Consider the following 19,909-nt stretch of genomic DNA (forward strand, 5'->3'; position numbering starts at 1 on the left):
CGGGGCCGAGGCCGAGGCGGCGGCGGCGGCGGCAGCAGCAGCAGCAGCAGCCGGGCCGGGGCACAGCACCATGGTGCCGTCGCTCTCCCCGCGCCGCTCCGCCTGACGGGGCACGGGGGCAGCCATGCAGACGGCGCTCCGCTAGCTGAGCGCTGCGCGGCTCGGGCCGGAGCTCCGCGGCCAGCCCCTTAGCAGCGCGGCGGCACCGGCACCAGCGGCACCATGAGGAACGGCGATGACCTGGAGGGCTTCGACGGCGAGGCGTCCAGCACCTCCATGATCTCGGGGGCCAGCAGCCCCTACCAGCCCACCACGGAGCCCGTCAGCCAGCGCCGCGGGCTGGGCGGCCTCCGCTGCGACCTGGACTACCTGCGGGGCACCTTCGGCAGGATCAAGCTGGCCGAGGTGGTAGGTACCGCCGGCGGGGAGCGGGCCCGCGGCCGCCCGCGCTCGGGAGAGCCTCCCCCGGCGGCCTCCTTCCCCCGTGCCGCTGCGGGCGGGGAGCGGCGGCAGGCACCCCGCGGCGGCGGGGCCGTGCCGCTCGCCGGGCCGGCCCGGCGGCGAGGTGCGTACCTGCGGGCGCGGCGCCTGGCGGCGGCCCAACCGTCCTCCATTTCAGGCGGCCGGGAAGCCCGGCGCGGCCCGGGAGCCGCCGCCGCCGCCGGCCCGGGAGCGCCGTGTCACCCGCCGCCGCCGCCGAGCTGGGCGCTGGGGCGCGCGCTGTTCGAACGGTCACCTCGGCGGGGTGCGAGGGGCTGTGCCAGCCCGGTGCGGGGGGGAGGCTCGGTTCGGCCCGGGAGCGGCGCGAGCCGCCCTCCCGGCGCCCGCCGATCTGCCGCCCTGCCGTCCCCCGGCGGCTGGAGACAGCGCGGCGGCATTTCGGGTGGCTCGGGGGTGCGTCCGGGCGTGCTCCCGTCAGGTGGTCTGGCTTCCCCCCGCGGCGGGAAGCGGCCCGGGCCAGGCCTCCATTACGGTGGGTTTTGTAGGGGTGTTCGGCTGCGCCGGTTGATCGTAGCGAGAGGCTTCCCCTCAGCGTGCGTGCCCGGGGCTGCCCGCGCCCCTGGGTCGGTGGGGTGTTGGAAGAACCCCGCCGCCGCAGGTTTGGCACAGGCTAAAAAAAGGCAGCTCCTCAGTACGTGAATGCTTCCAGCTAAGCACGGGGCGTTCTTTCGCCTGGGGGGACGTACCGCGGAGAGGCGGTGGAGAGCGGCGCGCCCCGGCCCTCTCCGGGAGGAGCCGCCGGGCAGCCGGGTCGGGCAGATGCGGGGCCTGGCGAGCCCGTGCCGCGGTCCCGCGCCCCGGCCTGGGAGCCGCGCGGTGGGCGGGAGCTGCCTGCAGTTCCCAGGCGAGGGGCTGCAGGCGGGGGGTGTCCCTGGGGGTTGACTGGGGTGCCTGCGGAGTGTTCGCTGACGTGCTTGCCTTCAGCAGGCTGAAGTTCTCCTGAGTGCATAGAGAGAAAGAGCAGAAAGCCTGGAACCACCTCCCCCCCGCTTTGCTATCCTGAAATAAAATGTAAGCGCTGCTTGTTCGTGGGCTTTGAACAGGTAAACTGTTCAGTTTGATGGAGTCCGTGCCAAGTCTGAGAGCACCGTAGCAGCTAAATGTGTAGTAACGCGTAAGCATTTTGTCCATTTTTCTGTCGATGATGCTGATAATTTGTCTTCGTCTGATCCCCTTTCAAAGTCCTTTCATATATCTTTATATTAATATATATTATATATATTCACTATATTTATGTTAATATATTATACATATTTATTTAATATTTTTAAATCAACAAATGTGTTTTTCAGGATATTTTAAAATACAGGTTTCATGAAAATGAATAAATTTTTAAATTATTCCTTATAGGGTACTACAAATTGTTTTCCCTTAAAATGGGTGAGTTCTTTGAGGGCTGTGATGGCAGAAACATTTTAATATTTCATATATATAACTTCAGCATTTAAAAGCACTGCTGCTTATTACAAGACAAAGCTTGCACGTACAGGTTTCATGTAAACTACATTCAAAGTATCCTAGTTCAACAGTGACACAAGTTTATAGAGGACTGCAGTGATGAATCTTTGATCATTTTTTACAAATACCTGGTAAAATCTAGGATGTGGTAGTACAATTTGTTTTCTTCTCATCTCCTCAGTGGAGAACAGAATCTGTGGTCTGCAAGTGATAGCAATGAGCATGTTACCTGATGAGTCTAACAAGAAGGAGTAGCTGTATTTGCATTATGTGTTCTCAGGACTGAAGCCAAAGAATCTGTCATCGTTGTGCAACATCTACCTGCCTTTGAACTGTCCATGTGGTAGAAATCCTGGGGTGGTGCTGCCTAATATGCTGAAATAATCTGCCCTCGGGATTTTTGTTTCTGTTCCTTCTGCTGATCCTTTCTGTAGCACGCTAATAACTGTGGCAAGTCACGTTAAAAGATTGTAATTAAAATGAGTGATTACTGATCATGAGTAAGTGAATCCTTTATTATTAAACTCTGATTTGCTTGGAGCAAGTTCCAAAGTTAAATGGAGTACACCTCTTAATTTTTTTAAGTCTTGTGAAGAAAGATGGGGGGAAAACCATGCTGTGCTGGAGTTACAGATAGGGGACTTTTCTTATCTGTTGGACAAAGACGTCGCTACTTCCAGTACGTTGTTAGGAAGACGTATACGTGCAGATTAGTGTCTTCAGGGGAACTGAGTCATGTTTTGTGCCTTTTTAATAAGAGTGATCTGAGCTATTGCGTGTGGTTCCTATGGATTGTATAAATCCAGTGGGTTGGACGTTAACAAGAAATTAAATCAGCTACTGTAGGGTGGAAGCCTATATACCATTCGACACGTTTAGTTTCTGCGCAATTGTACGCAAAAGAAGCTCTGTCTAATCCATGGTAATGACTGGTAGAGCACACTACTGAATTTTGCAAACTGATGGAAAACCAAGCAGTTTTGGAAAAGAGAGAACGCATTCCACAGTGCACTTAATTCGCTTATTTGCCAAATACTATTATTTTAATTATAAAGTTTAGTAATACCTTTACAAAAATACTGTAGGAACTAAAATGTATCAAAGTCCATAGTATAGAACTCTAGCTCTTAAAAACGAGGAGGAACTCCTTTATTGCACACAAGAAAACTTTGGAAAGGAAAGGACAAGTATTGGTTAGATAAAAGGTCTCTAAATATATTCTAGTAAAAAGAATGCTACAGGAAAGATTACAATGCACGTGCTTAATTTAGCATCAGTATTTGTCTTAATACATATATGACTGACAGACAAAAGTATCAGCTCAAGACAAACATTGCTGCTTTTTCTAATCTTCAGTTGAAGGACTTCCTGCAAATTAGTTTGTAGTGCTGTCTGTGAAGGATAACTGTTGGGCATTGTGGCTTGAACGGCTTTTCTTCCAAATGCCCATTTTTGATTGTCCAAAGCAGAAGGAACAGGGAATGGGGAAAAAAACCCCAAGTGACTGAAAATAGGTGATTGTTGGGCTCTTACTTTGTTGTAGCTTTGTCTTTATTGATTCAAAACATGGTTGCAGGAGTTGTTACAAGATGGAAAGCAGTGTGACATTTTAGGCACACGGAGTGATTTAAGTGCTGCTAGAGGGGAGAGTAGTTTTAACTTGTATTTATTAATATTTCAAGAGAATATGCCCTAAAATGTCCTTTAAAGGGGCACCAACATAATGTGTTATCATAATGATTCATGTATAGTATGGTGTAGCTTATTTCTGAGTCTTATTTTGGCTTGCTTTCCCTTGACTCCCAGAAAAGGTGGAATAGTTTTATGGTTTGTTGTCAATTTTAAACTGGGTATGCAAACTAAGAAAATTGTATATTTTTTTTTTTACTGTTTAGGGCTTCTTATTAATATTTAAGGCTAAGTTGAACAGTTATGTAGTACATACTCCTGCCTGCTAATGGTCAGTAATATTCAATATGCAGAACAGCAAGGAAGTAATAAAACGACCCATGGGGAACAGCTTAGTATTGAACCGATTCTCCTCTTTTTGGAAGTTTTATTGTTTGATAGGTGAGCTTTTCATAAAGTAGCTCTTTGCCTGTGTCTTACTGTTCTGTTGAAATAGTTGTGTGTGTGTTTATTTGGATCTATGAGGAAACATCTGCTGTAGCTGGGGCTGTAGCTGTAAGCCTCTTCTTAAAGAAGGAACTTGAAGGAAGGTGGTGAGTGTTGGACTGTATCAGGAAAGAAGTTTTTAGGGCTACTGGGGTGGCTGAGACACCTGATGGGGTGTCATCAGGCAGGTGGGAAGTAAATGGTGTGAAGGGAAACAAAAGGGGAGGGAAACTTAAAGTAGTATGGAGCTCTCATGTTTATTTTTGTGCCTTTTTTTTTTTTGAATGAGGGTTTGAACTTGAAATGGAAGTCAGGGAGAAGCCAGTACACTTGTGTATCAAACAGAGAAATGCTTTTCCTTTGGGAAGGTTGAAATCTAGGTGCAAATTGTCTCAGCTGCCTTTCCAGCATTTAGATGGAGCAGTACCTTGCCATACGGCAGATGTGAGAGATTAGATAACTGACCTTGGAGACCAGAGCAGAAAAGCTCTTTAGAGTTTATTTTCATTGCTCTCTGGCATGGTTTAATGTTTCTCATGCTTTTGGGGGCTTTAGTACTTACCATGGAGATTATTGTACAATAATCAAACAGGTATCCCTGGAAAACTTTCCTAAGGACATCCTCAAATGATTTGTTTCATTTCAGTACTTCTTCCCCATTCCCTTGAATTTCCTAAGGAGAGTCTCTCCTTTTTCTGAGTGTGCTTGCTGAAGAAAGGTGTTTACTATGTGAGGAATCAGGAGGGTTCCATTGCTGTCATCCAAAACAGGCAGGCTGGTTAGCAGGTACCACCTCTTCGCTGGGAATTGTTTCACTTTAGATGAGATTGCCTGCTTCCCCCCCCCCCCCCCTTATTTTTCTCTTCAGCTTTTCTAAATGCATTATTATTTTTCCTTGATTGTTATAATTTTGCACCTTCAAGGGTCTTACTGTCATTAAAGTTGGGTGTAGACATACGTTTCCCACTGAAATTCCCATGGTGAATCATGACTGCCTGTGTCTGCTGCTCCGTTTCTTTGGGAACCATAGCTCCGGGTGGGCTGTTCATCAGGCCGCCGGGTGAGTTATGAGGAAACCGGGCAGAATCCTGTTGGGGGCCTTGTTGGTTCTCACTGGGACCTGCCAGGTTTTCACAGGCGCTTGATTTAAAGGAATGTATATCACCTTTAAGAGGGACAATTGATGTGAAAAACTGTGCATGGCCAGTTCTTGTGACACTGGCAGTAGTTAGGAATGGTTTACTTGGAGCAGTAAGATCACAGAGCAACCTTCTAATGGAAGTAGCAAGTGTCAGAAATCCCTTATCACGTGCTCGCTTAAGAGGATAGCATTTGCGGTGGTTAGTGATGGCCTCTGTGGTTTGGACGGCCCTAGACTTTCTTTTCTTCATGTATCTGTTCCAAATGCTGCAAAAATCCATCAGAGACTCATTCTAAAGAAGATAATACTTCTGCTTGGGAGGTCTCCGAGCTACAAGTTGCTGATGAGCGTACTGGGAAGTATCACTGCGTGCTTGCTCTCGTCTTGTTCTCTATAGCATATGCTATTGCCCGTCAGTGGAGGCAAGATTTTGAGCTAAATGAAATCTGGTGGGAATAGCAGTTCATATGTTGACAATTTTCAGAATAAAAAGTTCCATCTTCATTGGTGGAGAGTTGCTGAACATTGGAAAAAGTTGTTTTGTGGCTTACTATCATTATACATTTCCAGATCCAGAAATTGGTCAAGGCCAGGACTACAGTAAAATTCTTTGCTATCAGGATCTATTGCAATGAAGAAAGAAAATTCAAAAACACTAATACACGGCTACATGAGTAATAAGACTATTGAGAATTCTCATTGTTAATTATATTAAAAAATTAGATTAATGACGTTTATGTTCCAAGGAGGAAGCTAATTGCTAACTGTTAGAATCCGATTGAAAACTATTATGAGGTGTTCAGTAATCTTGCATTTAATTATTGCTGCCTTCTTGTGCCTTCAGCTCAGCATCTCATTCAGATCACTTCTGGGGGGGAGGATTAAATGGGAGTCTCCAACCTCCCAGTCCAGTGTGTCACATCTTACGGCATGTCTAACTCCTCACTGCTCCTTTCTGCCTGGGTCTCTCTACAGTACTCCTGTGCAGCTGCACAGCAGTGTGATTCCTGGTCTGCTTCGTTTATGGGTTGTTAGAGTGGGTAGATGGGTGCTTTGCAGGCAGTTGTCATTCTGTGAATTGTAGAAGTTTCCAGCCGGCCACTGAATGCAATGTGAATAAATGGAGATTTCTTTCACATTAGTTGTTGTAAAGTTTGGTTTTATGTAAAAGGGGCGTTAACTAAGCTACAGAAAATTAGACTGTACCTAATAGAAGTCAGTAGATGACGTTTTCTGCATGGTAAGGTCATTCCGCGGTGGTCAGATCATCGGTCCTAATGTAAAGCATTTAGTGGTCTTGGTGAGAAGCAGAGCACTGCAGGAGACATCTGAGCCTTCTAAGGCAGCTTTGGTGTCACAGGCAGCCCTGTACTTGACGTTTTCTTCCATAAGTGATAGTTTCACCTTAAAGTTAGCCTTTGTTCATTTGTTCTGCGCTTCGGAGGTATAGAAACCTTCCTCATTTCTGGAGTGAACTTAATTCTAGCAAATTTATAGCCTTTTGTTCTTGTGTTAACATTGCTGCTTTCCATAACTACTCCTTACTCCTTCGTGCACTTTGAAACAGCTGTCTGCACTCAGCCAGCCTTCATCTTGCTGCACAAGGCAAGTCAAAATTGTTTCTGGACTCTGCTCGTAAGCGGGGCTCTCTGGCCTCAGGACCGTCCGGCAGCCCGCCCTTGCACCACCGTTTGACCGATGTAATCATTTCTCAGTAGGCACAACCTGAGTCGTAGGTAACCTTTCAAGTGTGATCGGTGCGTATGGTGACACATCACTTTTCAAGCCTCTGCTGGAGATACCTCTCCTGTTACGTTTTAGGATTGCATTGGTAATTTATAGTCATTCTGTGATTAACTGTTATGTTCCATCTTTTATTCTCCTATAATTTCCAAACAATAAATGTGCATTTATGTAAGAAATCCTTGTGACTTTGTGTGTTGTATATTGAGCTTTGATTCTTGGTGGTATTTGTAGCTGCTTGTTCAGAAGATGTTAAGTATGACAGTGGATACTGGTGGTCTTTGGCATTTGGTCTTAGAAAAAGACTGTTATAATATTGTATTAAAAGGATCGAATTTGTAATACACAAATAGGCTTAGAAATCATCTTTAGGTAAACCATGTCTCTTCAGCGTCTCTGAAATTCTTGATTTTTCTTTGGAAAGATTTCTCTTTAAAGGTTTAGATCTGCATTGCCCTGTGGCAATATTTTTTATACTGACATTTGCCATAGAGGGAAGAATGATGAGATAACCTGTTTCGCTTTGCTTTTTATTGTTTCTGTGTGCAACTAAAGAAAAGACTGTCGTTGTCTTCCCACAGAAAAGTGAATGGGTTTTGGTCTCTTTCATGATGTCTCTTAACTACCATCTGGCCATGGGCTGGTGTCCTGCTGTCAGTAAACTCCAAATTCCTGTTATAAATTTCTCTTCAAAATAGTGGTTAGTTTTAAATTCTGCTTTCAGAATAAATTTTATAATCTCCATAATAAGTATGCTGTATTTTTTTCTCATTAAAAACCAGTGTAATAGTAATAGATACACTATACTAATTGTAGGTGCTACAGGAAGAAATGTAGTTCTAATGGTATTATTATTTGGGAAGCTACCTTCTTTTCTTTAATCTTTCTGGTAATGTCTTCTGTTGATGACCTTCCCTAGTGATTTAATTATCATCTTGAGGTAAGAAGACAAGGAGAAGGACTAGAACTTCAAGAGGTGGTGTTTTTCTTGTAACATAACAGATTCCTCCTATACTGGCTATTTCTTATTTCTGATGCGAGTTAATGCATCATGTTGTCAAATCAACTTGCACGCTTCTTGATAGTCATCATTCTGTGCTTGAAATTGCATTCAGAAATACCTGCCTTGCTTCTAGACCTCAACAAATAATTTTGTACTGAAATTTTATATACAAAGAGGACTAGATGCACCGTGAATAGACATCTTAAGAGTGGGTCAGCTGCTGTTACTCTGTAGTGGTTGCTACTTCTAAATTAGAGCTGGATTAAAAAAAATTACGTTCTCAATTTTTTTAAAAAAGTCACCTAACTATTGTATTTAATTAATTGTAATTAAGGCTCTGGTGTTTAATGCCTTAGCTTGTGGAAGAATATGATGCATTTTTACCCAAACAAGTGTCTTCAGTATTGTCTGCAGTTAAACTTTTTTTAATATGTAACTTGATATTCAGATGTTGATGCTTGAATAATGTCTTGTTCAAACACTTCTTTTAAATTTAGTTTAGCTTGTAGGTATGTTCATACATTCGTTGCAGTTCCCTTCGTTACAGTATAGCTTAAAAGCACAGCAACCATGTGCCTGGTATGTAGAAATACGTCCTGTGCTTAGATCTGAGTTGCATACAGTGATACTTCCACTGTAACTTTCACTTAAGCTAAACATTGTTACTTTCAAATGCTATAAATCTGCTGGTGATACAGCACTACTCATAACAGTTCTGGCAATTTTTCGCAAAATCATTTTATGAATCAACTACAAGCATTTCCATATTAGTAATTCTCTGTACTTTCATACATTTTAAAATGAAATGTTCATGCAAGAAAGCAACAAGCACGGTTGTGAATATTATTAAATACTTAAGTTCTACAAGCCTTTAATAACCTTCAGTAACTTCTGTCTTACGAAATTATTTTCATGCGAGGAACTGATATTGCCACTTGAATGTTGTGAATAAATTAATTAGTTGTTTGAACATATACTCTTCTAAAAGAAACTAATTGTTGCATTTAATGCTTAGAAACTTTTTATCTGATGTAGGTGAAACCTTTTATTAAACATTGGGTTCTTTTAATTTTATATGATGTTATCACTTAGTAACATTTTTGAAGTATTTTGGAAAAAGGGCGCTTCCAGAATTACAGGCTAGTGTCCTAAGTCTTTGGGATGTTCATTATGTTTAGTTCATGGTGGCAGTACGGTAGGGTGACCAAGAAGGCAAAGGCATTGTTGCCAGAGTCTTAGGGCTTTTGCGTTGTTAACAACATTTTATAGTCCTCTGTTTGCAGCGTGCCAAGCTTGTTTGCAGTCTTTAGGCAGATCTGTTCTTGAGTTATAAAATCACGAGTAGGTGGATTTGCAGTTATGCAATGAAAGTTTGTGGGCTCTTTTCTATTTTGGATGAGATACTACTGTATAATGCTTCTAAGACAGTCTAAACAGTAAGACAGGCTTGAAGGTTTCATGCATTCCCCAGTACAGCTGGCAGCGCTCTTTAATGTTCTGGCCTGCATCTATTTTTTTAATGTTCTGTTTTACCAGTATGTCTAGACTCTTTTTGCCTTTTAAGGCATGGCATCTAAGGGGGCCTTCAGATTGAAATCTTGGGAACGTTGGGATTGCAAGGACATTTTGCACCATTTCCTTTAAACAGAAACAAACCTAAAAAAACTTTAATGGATTCCTTAGGACTACTTCAAGTTCTTGATTGTTTTCTCGTTAAAATTCCTTTCTTGTTTTAGTGTTTGTGGGATGTTTGATGTTTACTCATAATTGGGATTAAATGGGGTTTTAAAGGATACAGACTGATTCTGATAGTCTTAAAATAGAACTTTCACTTTCTAAAATAGCCTAAGAGGCTAGTTAAACAGGAGGCTGTGTAGATCAAATACTTGACAAATTTTATGAGTACGCCTTTACTTCTTAAAACCAATTAATTTATCCTACTGTTTGTTACACATTTACAGTACTGTGTTTTAAGGTGGTCAAGGAATGTGTGGACGTGGCATTGTAGGACAGGTTTTAATGGGCATGGTGGTGTTGGTTGATGGTTGGACTTGATGATCTTACAGGTTTTTTCTAACCGTAGTGATTCTGTAATATTGTTTTGACTAGCCAGGTTTCCAACACAGCTTGGCCTATGAACGTGAATGGGAACACGAAGACAGGTCAAAAGTGTTGATTTTTCTCTTTTTTTAAGAGCTGGGTAGAGAATTCTCATAAGTGAAGCAAAAGCCAAATTTTTTTATTTTGTTTAAAAATCATACAAACACAATCTCAGTAACTTGCTGCGTTCCAGCAGCGAGCATGCGTGTGTCTGTGTGTGTACCATACAGAACACATGTGTGCAGCCTGAAAACAAAAATAGGGTAACTGTATTTATCCATTTTGTTTAAGTAGCAAAGATATGGTATCTTACAGCTTGACTTAGTAGAAAATACTAGGGAATGGATTGGAGAGGATACTGTACCCTTGCTGGAAGATTGGGGATGGGACATTGGACAATGTACTGAGAGGTACCTCTCCTGGATGTGCTCTCGTTAGCATCCTGCACAGTTGTTATTAACAAACTAATAAATGCTGGTGCAAAACTAGTGACTCTCAGTGACACTAGCTATTAAATTAGTCTTTAAGATAAAGAAGAATTACCAATGATTTTTAAGGAAGCTAAGTTGTATCTTTCCCTGCCTTGATGACTGAAAGTGAGGGTTACTAAACTTTCTTGAACCCACCTGTTAAACTGGACTTTTCTCCATTTTATTTCCTGTAGTCAGTTTTTACTCCGTGTTACTCTTGTAGTAAAGCCTGCATGAGTAGGACTAGCAGAAAAATATTTTATTTTCCCCCCTCCCACCCTTCTGCCCCCACTACGTGCAGCTGGCAGTAGCTGAGGAAGATGCAGAGGACTCAATGTATGCAAAATTGTATTTAGTGCAGCACTGAAGAAATGTGTGATATTTTTCTGACTTATTTTTACCTAGCTTGTCTAAGAACCTGATATGCAAATGCTAGTCAAATTGTGGTAAAATTGGACTTGAAGAAACTTAGTTGAATAGTTTTACTGTTTAAGAATTTCCACTTTTGTTACGTGCGTCATTTAATTATGGTTTTTACCAGCACTCCAGAGTGCTATTCTGAAGTCTGATGTGGACGTTTTGCAGTGGTTAGCCTGCAAGAGTTCCCTTTGCTTTGTGATGTGTCCCTGTCTGCTCCTCTGGTGTAGGCATGGGTATGCCGAGGCTTGTCGAGGTGGCTGTTGAGGGAATTTGACTTTCTGAGTTGCAGCTGCCGCTGAGGAACCTGCCATGTCTTGCACCAGGCTGTATCATTAGAGAGACTAGATTGTGATGTTTGGGAATTGGAGAGATGGCTATAAAAAGCTGTGCTTGCATATATCTGTCAAAATGAGTGTGACACAATGAATGGGAAAATTAACCATCAAATACCAGGACATGGTGAAAAGGGGGGAGAAAACCCCTACCTCCTGTAATTCACTGTTTTATGTGCACTCACTGAAGCCATGGGCACAATTCAGTGTACTATAGATACAGAATAAGCCTTTCCATTTATGAGCTGTTCATCTCCCTGGGTTGTGTAGGAATCAAGTAATTAATACAGCATATAAAAGGGAAAGTTAGAAATGTATAACTCAGTATGTTAGCATTTTGCTCATTGTTGTCTTGCAGGACCTGTTGCTTATGAAAATATTTTGAATTATGATACACATGAATTGTAGTTTCTGGGGACTGGAGGCATAGGTTCCGGTGGAAGGAAATTGGTGGGAGAAACTGGTTACATTTTGTATGCTTTGCTTCCCTTTGTTTAAAGTGTGGCTGTCTGTATGATCTTCAAATGAATGTTCCTATAGGATGGGGTTGCTACAAAACAATTGATGGGCTTTTATTTATGGGACAGGTGGCATGTTACATTCCTTTTTCGTCTACTCTGGAAAGTGTGTTTGAATCTCATTCAGGTTTCTGTGAGGAAATGTAATGTGCCTAAAACAAATACCTCCTTGCAGTGTGCCTTGGCTTCAGATTCTGTTCAGTGGTTCTTTTGGTCATCTGCTTGGGTTGGATATACCTGAATATACCTGAATCAGAGTGAGTTTTTTGTTTGTTTGTTTGCAGTTTATTGTTTGTTTTGTTAGGAAGATGGTTGTGTTTTGGTTGGGTGCAGGTAAATAAGACAAACTTGCAGTCAGGTCTGCAAAGTCATGCAAAGTAGGGATAAGCAATTTTTTACAGGTGCCAAAATAACCGTGGGCGAGGTACCGATGAGGATGGGGCCGAGAGTGGGGGTGGCAGGTGACTCTTCACTCCCCGCGGCGTGCTCCCCTAATGCCAGAAGGCACTGGTGTGAGGGGCCGCCTGGGCAGTCACCCTGCTCCTATAGGGAGGAAGGGGAGGAGGTGGTGGCCAAGGCTGTGTCGATATTAGGAAAAATTACTTTTCTGAGGTGAAGCACTGGAACAGGCTGCCCAGGGAAGTGGTGGAGTCACCCTCACTGGAGGTGTTCAAGGAATGTGTGGACATGGCATTGTGGGACATGGTTTAGTGGGCATGGTGGTGTTGGGTTGATGGTTGGACTTGATGATCTCACAGGTCTTTTCCAACCTTAGTGATTCTGTGATTCTGTGATGCTGCAGCCCAGGGCCACCTAGTGCAGAGCAGCGTGGCATGGGTCTGGTCACTGACACCTCCAGAATGAGCTGCACAGGAGTTGTGCAAACCAGGGCTTCACAGCTGTGTCTGCATGTTCAATTACTACTTCAAATGCCAAAATGGATGTACTTTGAGGACAGTGTAAATGTAACGTGAAAAAAAAATCTTAAATTATTTAGCAGTAACAGGAAGAACTATGTTTTGTTTTTTCTTTTAAAAAAACCCCAAAACATAAAATATTTCCATACTGTAAAATACTGTTTCCTTAATGGTATTTGAACTGGAATTGGTTTTACATTTATCTAGCAGATAACAGTGTTTGTTGTATAGGTGTGTCCAAGCAATAAGCAAAACACTGTACTAATGCATAGTTAGCAGGAAATAAGTCACTTCTTCATGTCTGTAGCTTTTTTTTGTTCTAGATTCTATGATTAAGTTCACTTTTAAAATTGATGCATTTCTGTTTTAGCCAGTTGAGAATCTCTTCTGTTCACCTTAGTTCAGTCCAGTTAATTTTTTTTTTCAGAATAAGTGTTAGTTTTAATGTATTTAGTGCTTCAAAGCAACTGTCATTCCGTTGTTAACTTTGAGTGTTGATTACCTTCGTTCTTAAATATGACCCTTTCTCGTAATACGCCATTAAAATGTTTCTGGCCCCAGAAATATGTTCTGTATTTAGAATTGGTCTTTTGCCTAGGTTGAGAAAGGGAAGTCAGCAGTAGCAGAATCTTTCATGAATTATAGAAGACTGCTGGAGGTGGCAAAAGATCAGCTGATTTATTAAAGATTCCATGATATTTAATGCACTGAAGTCTTGCCACGTTATATCCAAAAGGCAACTAAGAAATAATGAGAACTTAAGGATTGCAGCTCCATGTAAAACCCTAGAGGTGCAATGAAGATTTGAAATTTAAATATTCTGCTATTGTTTCTATCATCACCACCAAACCCAAATCATTGTTGAATTTGGAGGTCTGGTCGAGTTTCTCTGGATTTGTTCAGTGTTGCATTTTGTGCCATTAGAGCACAATTTAGTTTATCCAGGGTGCTGAATCACTGGTGCTTCTTAAGCTTCCCTCTCTGGTAAGCATCATTTTCCTAAATTTCTATCTCGTAAGAAAAGTTTAATACTCATTTGTGATTTAAGGCTCCTTGCAGTCCAATTACCAGAGTTAATAACACATTTCTTCTAAGGATGCAGACTGGGAGCAGGCGGGAAATCAGTCATTCTTCTGCTTAGGGTAAAAGATGGTTTCCTGCTGGAGAAGCAGGACTGTGTTTAAGCCATATGATCCCAAATATTCGTATCTGTGCCAGCTGTTTTAGATGTGGGAAATGCATGTGCTTTGCAAGGAATGAGACCCACTTGGTTTCATACATTAAGTTGGGACTGCTGGGCCAAGCAAATGAGAACAATAAATCTAGATTTTAATTCAAGAAAGTTTAATGTCTTCAGATACTTTAAGTGGTGTAAAAGCAATTTATTTCTTCACTATTTTGTGCATATGGATTCTGCTGTATCATTAATTTAAACGGTCTGGATGTAAAAATGTCTTGGTAGTGTGACATTCTTACTAAAATTCTGTGGGTATTTTTCAGGCAGAAAAAATGCTGACCATTTTGTGGTTTTTTGGAAATCATGCGTAATTATGTCATTTAACCACGCAATATGACTTTCTGTGGTAACATTTTAGATAAACAGGAAAACTCATTTTTTACTTTGTTTTCGTTGCAGAACTGTCTTTTTTATTTTTAGTGCAAAGTTGTTTTGTTTTTGAAGAAAATAATCAAACACAACATGTTCTGACAGGAAAAATATACCATTAGCAACCTCCTAAAAGCTCTCTTTCAGCATTGGTGCCTGTTGTAGCACATTTTCTCCATTTTGGGGAACAGTGTTTTATGTCTGACATGCCTGTGTTGCCAGGAAAGTGATGTAAATATAAGCCATTTACATAGCCCTAAGGCAGATGATTTCTTCATTAAGGGCCCTTCTCCAGGGGAATATACAGGAAAGTTGAGATGAATACGATAATGGTAGGAGGCTAATGTGGCTGAATTAAAGGACATTGGATCCTGGTATAGAAGCTCTCTTTCAGGAATTAAATGTCCCTAAATTGTGGTCGCTTTATCCCTTTCCAGTGAGGGGCTGCTTCGCTCTGAATGGAGCCTTTATGTGGGGGTTCAGTGCTGTTTAATAGAAGTACAATAGCCTTGCACTGTACATGAGTTATCTTAGCAGTCCTAAACGTCCCGAACAATAAAACTGGCTAACAGTTTGCCAGTTTATTCAAGATAGAAAGCACAAAAAATCAGTATTGGGAAATACATGTCATACTTAATCCTCTTCTTGGAGTTGTTTTTTTTCTTCTGCCTTTGCATTATTTGGTGGTGGGAGATGGGGGAGGAAGGGCAGGGGGAGGTTTGCACCATCACAGAGTTAGAGCTGTATTGTACACATTGGGCTGCAAGTCTGGGCAGACCCAGACCTTTTCTCAGCTTACTCTGAAGCTCATTCTTGTTGATTCTGCTTTGTTGGCCAGACTCTTGCACCTCCTTTGTTCAAGAAAAAGGTGGTATTGCAGGTAGCGTAGGAATCCTTTGCATGGACCTGAGCATCCAGTAGAATCAGCAGATGTTTCCGTCATGACAAAGTTGCATATCAACGCAATATCCAATGTAGTTACTTCAAGAAGAGTGGAACTAGAAGGGAAACCAAAAGCAACTGTTAAAAAGGAGAAAGATAGTAATAGGAGTTACACAAATCTTAGGGCATTGGAGGAATTAGGGTGGAATAGAAAACTCTCCAAGTACTCAGTGCAGAGAAAACCAGATGAAAAGGTTTGTTTCATCCATCAGAGGAAACTTTCTCTAGTGACTCTGCCCAAGAAAGCTGTAGCTGTGACATTTGTAGGAGAGAGCAGTAATTCATGTAAGAGGAGATATACACCGCGTTCAACTTCTCATTTTTCCTCAGTAAACCAACCTTGAAACTTCTGCTTCTAAGAAAACTTGTCAAAACTCATCACCCTAAACTATGAGAAGAGGTGTGACTCAAAGTGAGGGTCACCTCCTGCGCTGGACAAATGGCAGCATGCATTTTGTTGGCTGAGATCTGTGCTCCGATACGACGCTGGGTTTTTGTGGTGATGTTTTCCTTTTTTTTTTTAGCTAGCCTGTAACTGCAGTCATGAGAGGCAGATGCAGGCCTAGATAGATCCTGTCTCCTGGTTTTCCAAGGTAGTGTAGGTGACTTGTGTTACAAAGCAAGAGCAAAGCTTTAGCAGCTGGGGAGTGAGGTTTTTTCTCTGCTGCAGTTTTGAGCCTCAGTCACCTGGGGCAGCGCAAGCCTCTGCGCCCGTGAATGGTGTCTGGATGGAGCATGGAGGCTTCCCAGGAGGGCTTGGCGGGTCTTTGTCCTTCCTCCCTCTTCCCAAGAGAGTGTGTATAGCCAGTGTGGTAAGGCAGGGCACCAGTTACACCTTGGATGTGTGGTACGGCAGAGGGAAGAGTGTAGGAAGCTCTGGAGAAGTGACCTTTTAGGTCTTTGAGCCTTGGTAAGCCGTGAGCTGTGTGCAGATTAGTGCTAAACCTGCACTGAAGTCCCTCAGACAACAAGCTGGGGTAGCTGAGACCAAGTCTGACTTTTGGTCTGTCTGTAGTGCGGGTATTCTGCGTGGCAAAATTGTATTAATTCGCTACCTACAGAGTGTCTCATTTATGTGTTTCATACATTTAAAACCGCAGAAAAAATGCAGCATTTTTCTTACAATGTTAACGGTCTTTTCTCAAAATGACCTTGATCACTAGATGAACCATGGCCTTTGGCAAGCTGCTTTGGCTCATACTGCAGCATTTACACAACAGTTTTAAGTAATGTAGCTGTCTGAGCAAGTCATGGGTTTGATTCTGTAATGTATTTCATGTTCATTTCATGTGTCAGGGTAGTTGGCTTTTTTATTAGAAACAAAATCAGGTTCATCTCTGAGTGGAATGTCCAGCGGAAGCTGCACTAGTGTGTTTTTTATAGAAGATTCACATTACTTGTAGTTAATGGGAAGGATGCTTCTGGCAAGTTTATAAATGTGTGGGAGGACAAGGTTACTCTGATGTTTCAAAGAGAAAATATTTCTTATTAAAGACTGAAATTTTTATTGTGTTTACAAAAAGGAAAGTTTCTGTGGGAGGATAGCTTTTTCTGATGTGGTGATTAATTTGGATTTTATTTTTGGTCACCGGATTCATTGTGAGAGAATAACGTGCAGTTAACAGGAAAGTATTATCTGTAACACTGGTGGGATGGATAGTCTTCAAGAAGGGTTAAATATATTTTTATCACAAGAAAAATAGTAACACAGTTGGAATCTTGCTTGAAGTACAGAAGTGTTACAAATAAATTGTTTGCATGGGAGTGTTCTCCTTTCCCTGTCCCCCAACCCACAAGTGTTCAGGTGTTCCGATACACTCTGTGATGATAATACTCCTGTTAGTAGTTATTGTGCGTTTTTCCAAAACACAGCTTCTGCTTTGTGGCCAGAATCTCCATCATAAACTGAAGCAGTGGAGGTTTTCTCCCAACCTTTCTGATAAACGTATCAATAGAGTTGGGCTGCCACAACACAGACCACTGTACACTAATGCTGCTGCAAGTTACTTAAACTGATGGCATATCCTCATCTTCACTTGCGTTTGAAATGGTTTGCGTTAAATCACACCTAAGTGTACGCAACTAATGCTTTTTTCTTTTCTTACAAGGGTGTGTCACAGGTAAATGTCTTATAATTTCTAAAGGACTAAAATGAAATCTTCAGGTAGAATTGCTCTCAGGTTTATTAATTCTGAGCTTGGGAGTATATAAGTAACATGATGATTAGAGTTCATTGCTCCAAGTGCCTCTTCAGTACATAATTTATTTGTAATGCTGTATGCAAGAAACTCTTTTATCTCTTTTGAGCTTTGACTGCTAAGATGGGTATGTTAGCCTTGAAGAAGCAATGCTATCTGGTATGGAGAAGAGCCAGTGCAATATTTTTATCAGCAAAACAACAGAGACTCCATCTGCCAAGTAGCAGTTGCCCAGCATAACAACTGGCATGCCAGAGTTTTTGGCTACTTCAGCCTAATGTTGGTGGCACAATTCAGAGCTGTTCGTATTTTTAGGAAATGAACCTAATACTGTTTGGGCTTGTACTGCAGTTATTTCTAGAGAATATTGCAGAACCATTTCTTCTTTAAAAGAGTAAAGATTTTAGAAGTGTCATAATACATAAAAAATAGTGGCAAGAACAATGGAGACTTTATTATATTGGAACATCTAAAAGTTAAAGTTTTGCCAGCTGACATTTAGCGTTAATACTTGATATTGATCCTGCTTGAAACAGCTAAGATTATTTTTAAGATTTTTTTTTTTAAATTGTATTCAGTGTTGTCCTCAGTTATGAGGCTTGTGTTCACAGAAAAGATGGACTTCATTACATGCTAATACTGTAAAATGAAGCTGTGTTCTGGACAGTATTTTTTTGTGTGTGTGTCATTGCTGAAATCATAGTTTGACTTTGATTCTGTTTTCTGAATGTTCCATTTCACTGAGTATTCTTTTTTTTCCAAAGCTATTCAATGTCAAAGATAAAATCTGAAGTGAAGTGTTTAGTCACTGGGTATCCATTCAGAATTTGTTTGATTATTAGTATGGTATGTGCTTTCTTAAATAGAGCGTGCTAAGTGAACTGTCAGAGACTTTCTACTCAAGTGTGAGTTTTTTGATTAAAACTGTTCTGCGTTGTTTTAATCAATTTTTAAACTTAAATTAGCTACTGTATTCTGAAGCATGCGGCAAACAAAGCATGCGGGGTATTGTCCTTTACTTAAAATTACTGCTGATGTTAGTGACAAAAATGAAACTTCTTCCAAAATCCTTTTTCTTCATTTTGCTTGTTTTATTGTAGGAGACAAAGACAAATTAATGGATGAAGCATAAAATGGGCTGGAAGAAAGTGTATCCGCAAAACATTATTGAAATTGACAAAGAAGAATTTAGCAGAAATTTATTTGTAGTGTGGATTCTGTCAATCTTTTAAACTTATGTTTTGTTTGTGCAAAACCTTCAGATTATGCAATACTTAGCTCTGAGGAGGGTATCCCCCAGAGCTTCTTCATCCTCAAATTGAAGTGACTTATTACGGTCTTACTAGAATTTTTCAGCAGAGCAAAAAAGTGAATTTTTTCTGAAAAATGTAAGTGGGTGGGTGGGGGGGTTGTTGTCTTGAAAACCAAAGCAAAACACTCTTAAGGCCTTCTTTGCTTGCCATGGAAAATATAAAAAAACCCAAAACCTTTCATGCAACTGGTTTTCTTTTACCAGTTATATTTAAAGAGGAATCAGTTTGAAACTTAGACTTACATATGTAAGTTGTGTAATCTGTGTAGGTATAAGTGGTAGCTAATGTTGGTGTATGGTTTTTATATATTTTAGTTTTGTCCATTGGGCAGATTTTTTTTAAGTATAGTGAGTTTCATTGTTTTCTCCTAAATAGTGAATTAAACTCTCTCGTCTTGCGAAAGTCTGCATTTGTGTTAACTCTACCAAGATACCTTCTGAATTCAGTGTGACTAACCATTATCCTAGTTAGATGTATGTGTTTGCAGTGCCAGGAGTTTCTGCATCTATTAGCTGCTTGTTTTATTGTCGTATTAGTAAGAGAATGATAAAATATGTTTTTATATGAAATATAGCATATTGATGTTAATTTAACATGAAAAGGGCAGGTATTTTTTGAGGCTGGTAGAGATCCTGAATCTATTCTATTTTGAATTGATTTAAATCTCAAGTTGGTAGTAAATACTAAATAATAGCTTTGTTGAAATGTCTTACACAGTCACACTACATTAATGCTATATAATTGAGCTTGAGGTTGGCCCAATAGACAAATGCATTCTATCTTCAAGTTTTGGAATAGCATATCATGAGTGAAAAATGCAATAGTGTCTGAGGTGCTGTTTGCATATGAAGCCAATGGCCTGAATGGAGTTCATGCCTTTCAGGGTGTCTCAGTCATTTTGATGTTAGACTCCTTGTAATTTTGCTAAAATACACTTTGTTGAACAGGAGATATCCCAAAAGTCTTGCATTAATTTGCTTTTGTTTTTGCTCTTTAGACAGTGCCCCGTTATAAACTAAAATCACACATTCCTGAGTGTAAACGGATCATGTTCCCAATGGAAATTTCAGGAATACTTGTGGCTATTTTAAAAATGTGGAAATCTATTTATATTTTTTCCACTTGTTTTTCT

The 19,909-nt window shown here is 41.3% G+C and overlaps 1 protein-coding gene across 1 annotated transcript in view; it reads left to right on the forward strand.

Annotated features, from left to right (window-relative positions):
• The first annotated feature begins 222 nt into the window (after positions 1-222).
• The window catches only part of CMTM4 (CKLF like MARVEL transmembrane domain containing 4), a 31,486-nt gene continuing 11,799 nt past the window's right edge, over positions 223-19,909 (forward strand). Inside the window, exon 1 of the mRNA XM_059824777.1 lies at positions 223-408. Within this exon, the coding sequence (XP_059680760.1) occupies positions 223-408 (186 nt within the window). The remainder of the gene's footprint in view (positions 409-19,909) is intronic.

Source organism: Gavia stellata, chromosome 15 (assembly GCF_030936135.1).
Source record: "Gavia stellata isolate bGavSte3 chromosome 15, bGavSte3.hap2, whole genome shotgun sequence".
In the NCBI taxonomy this organism is placed as follows: domain Eukaryota; kingdom Metazoa; phylum Chordata; class Aves; order Gaviiformes; family Gaviidae; genus Gavia; species Gavia stellata.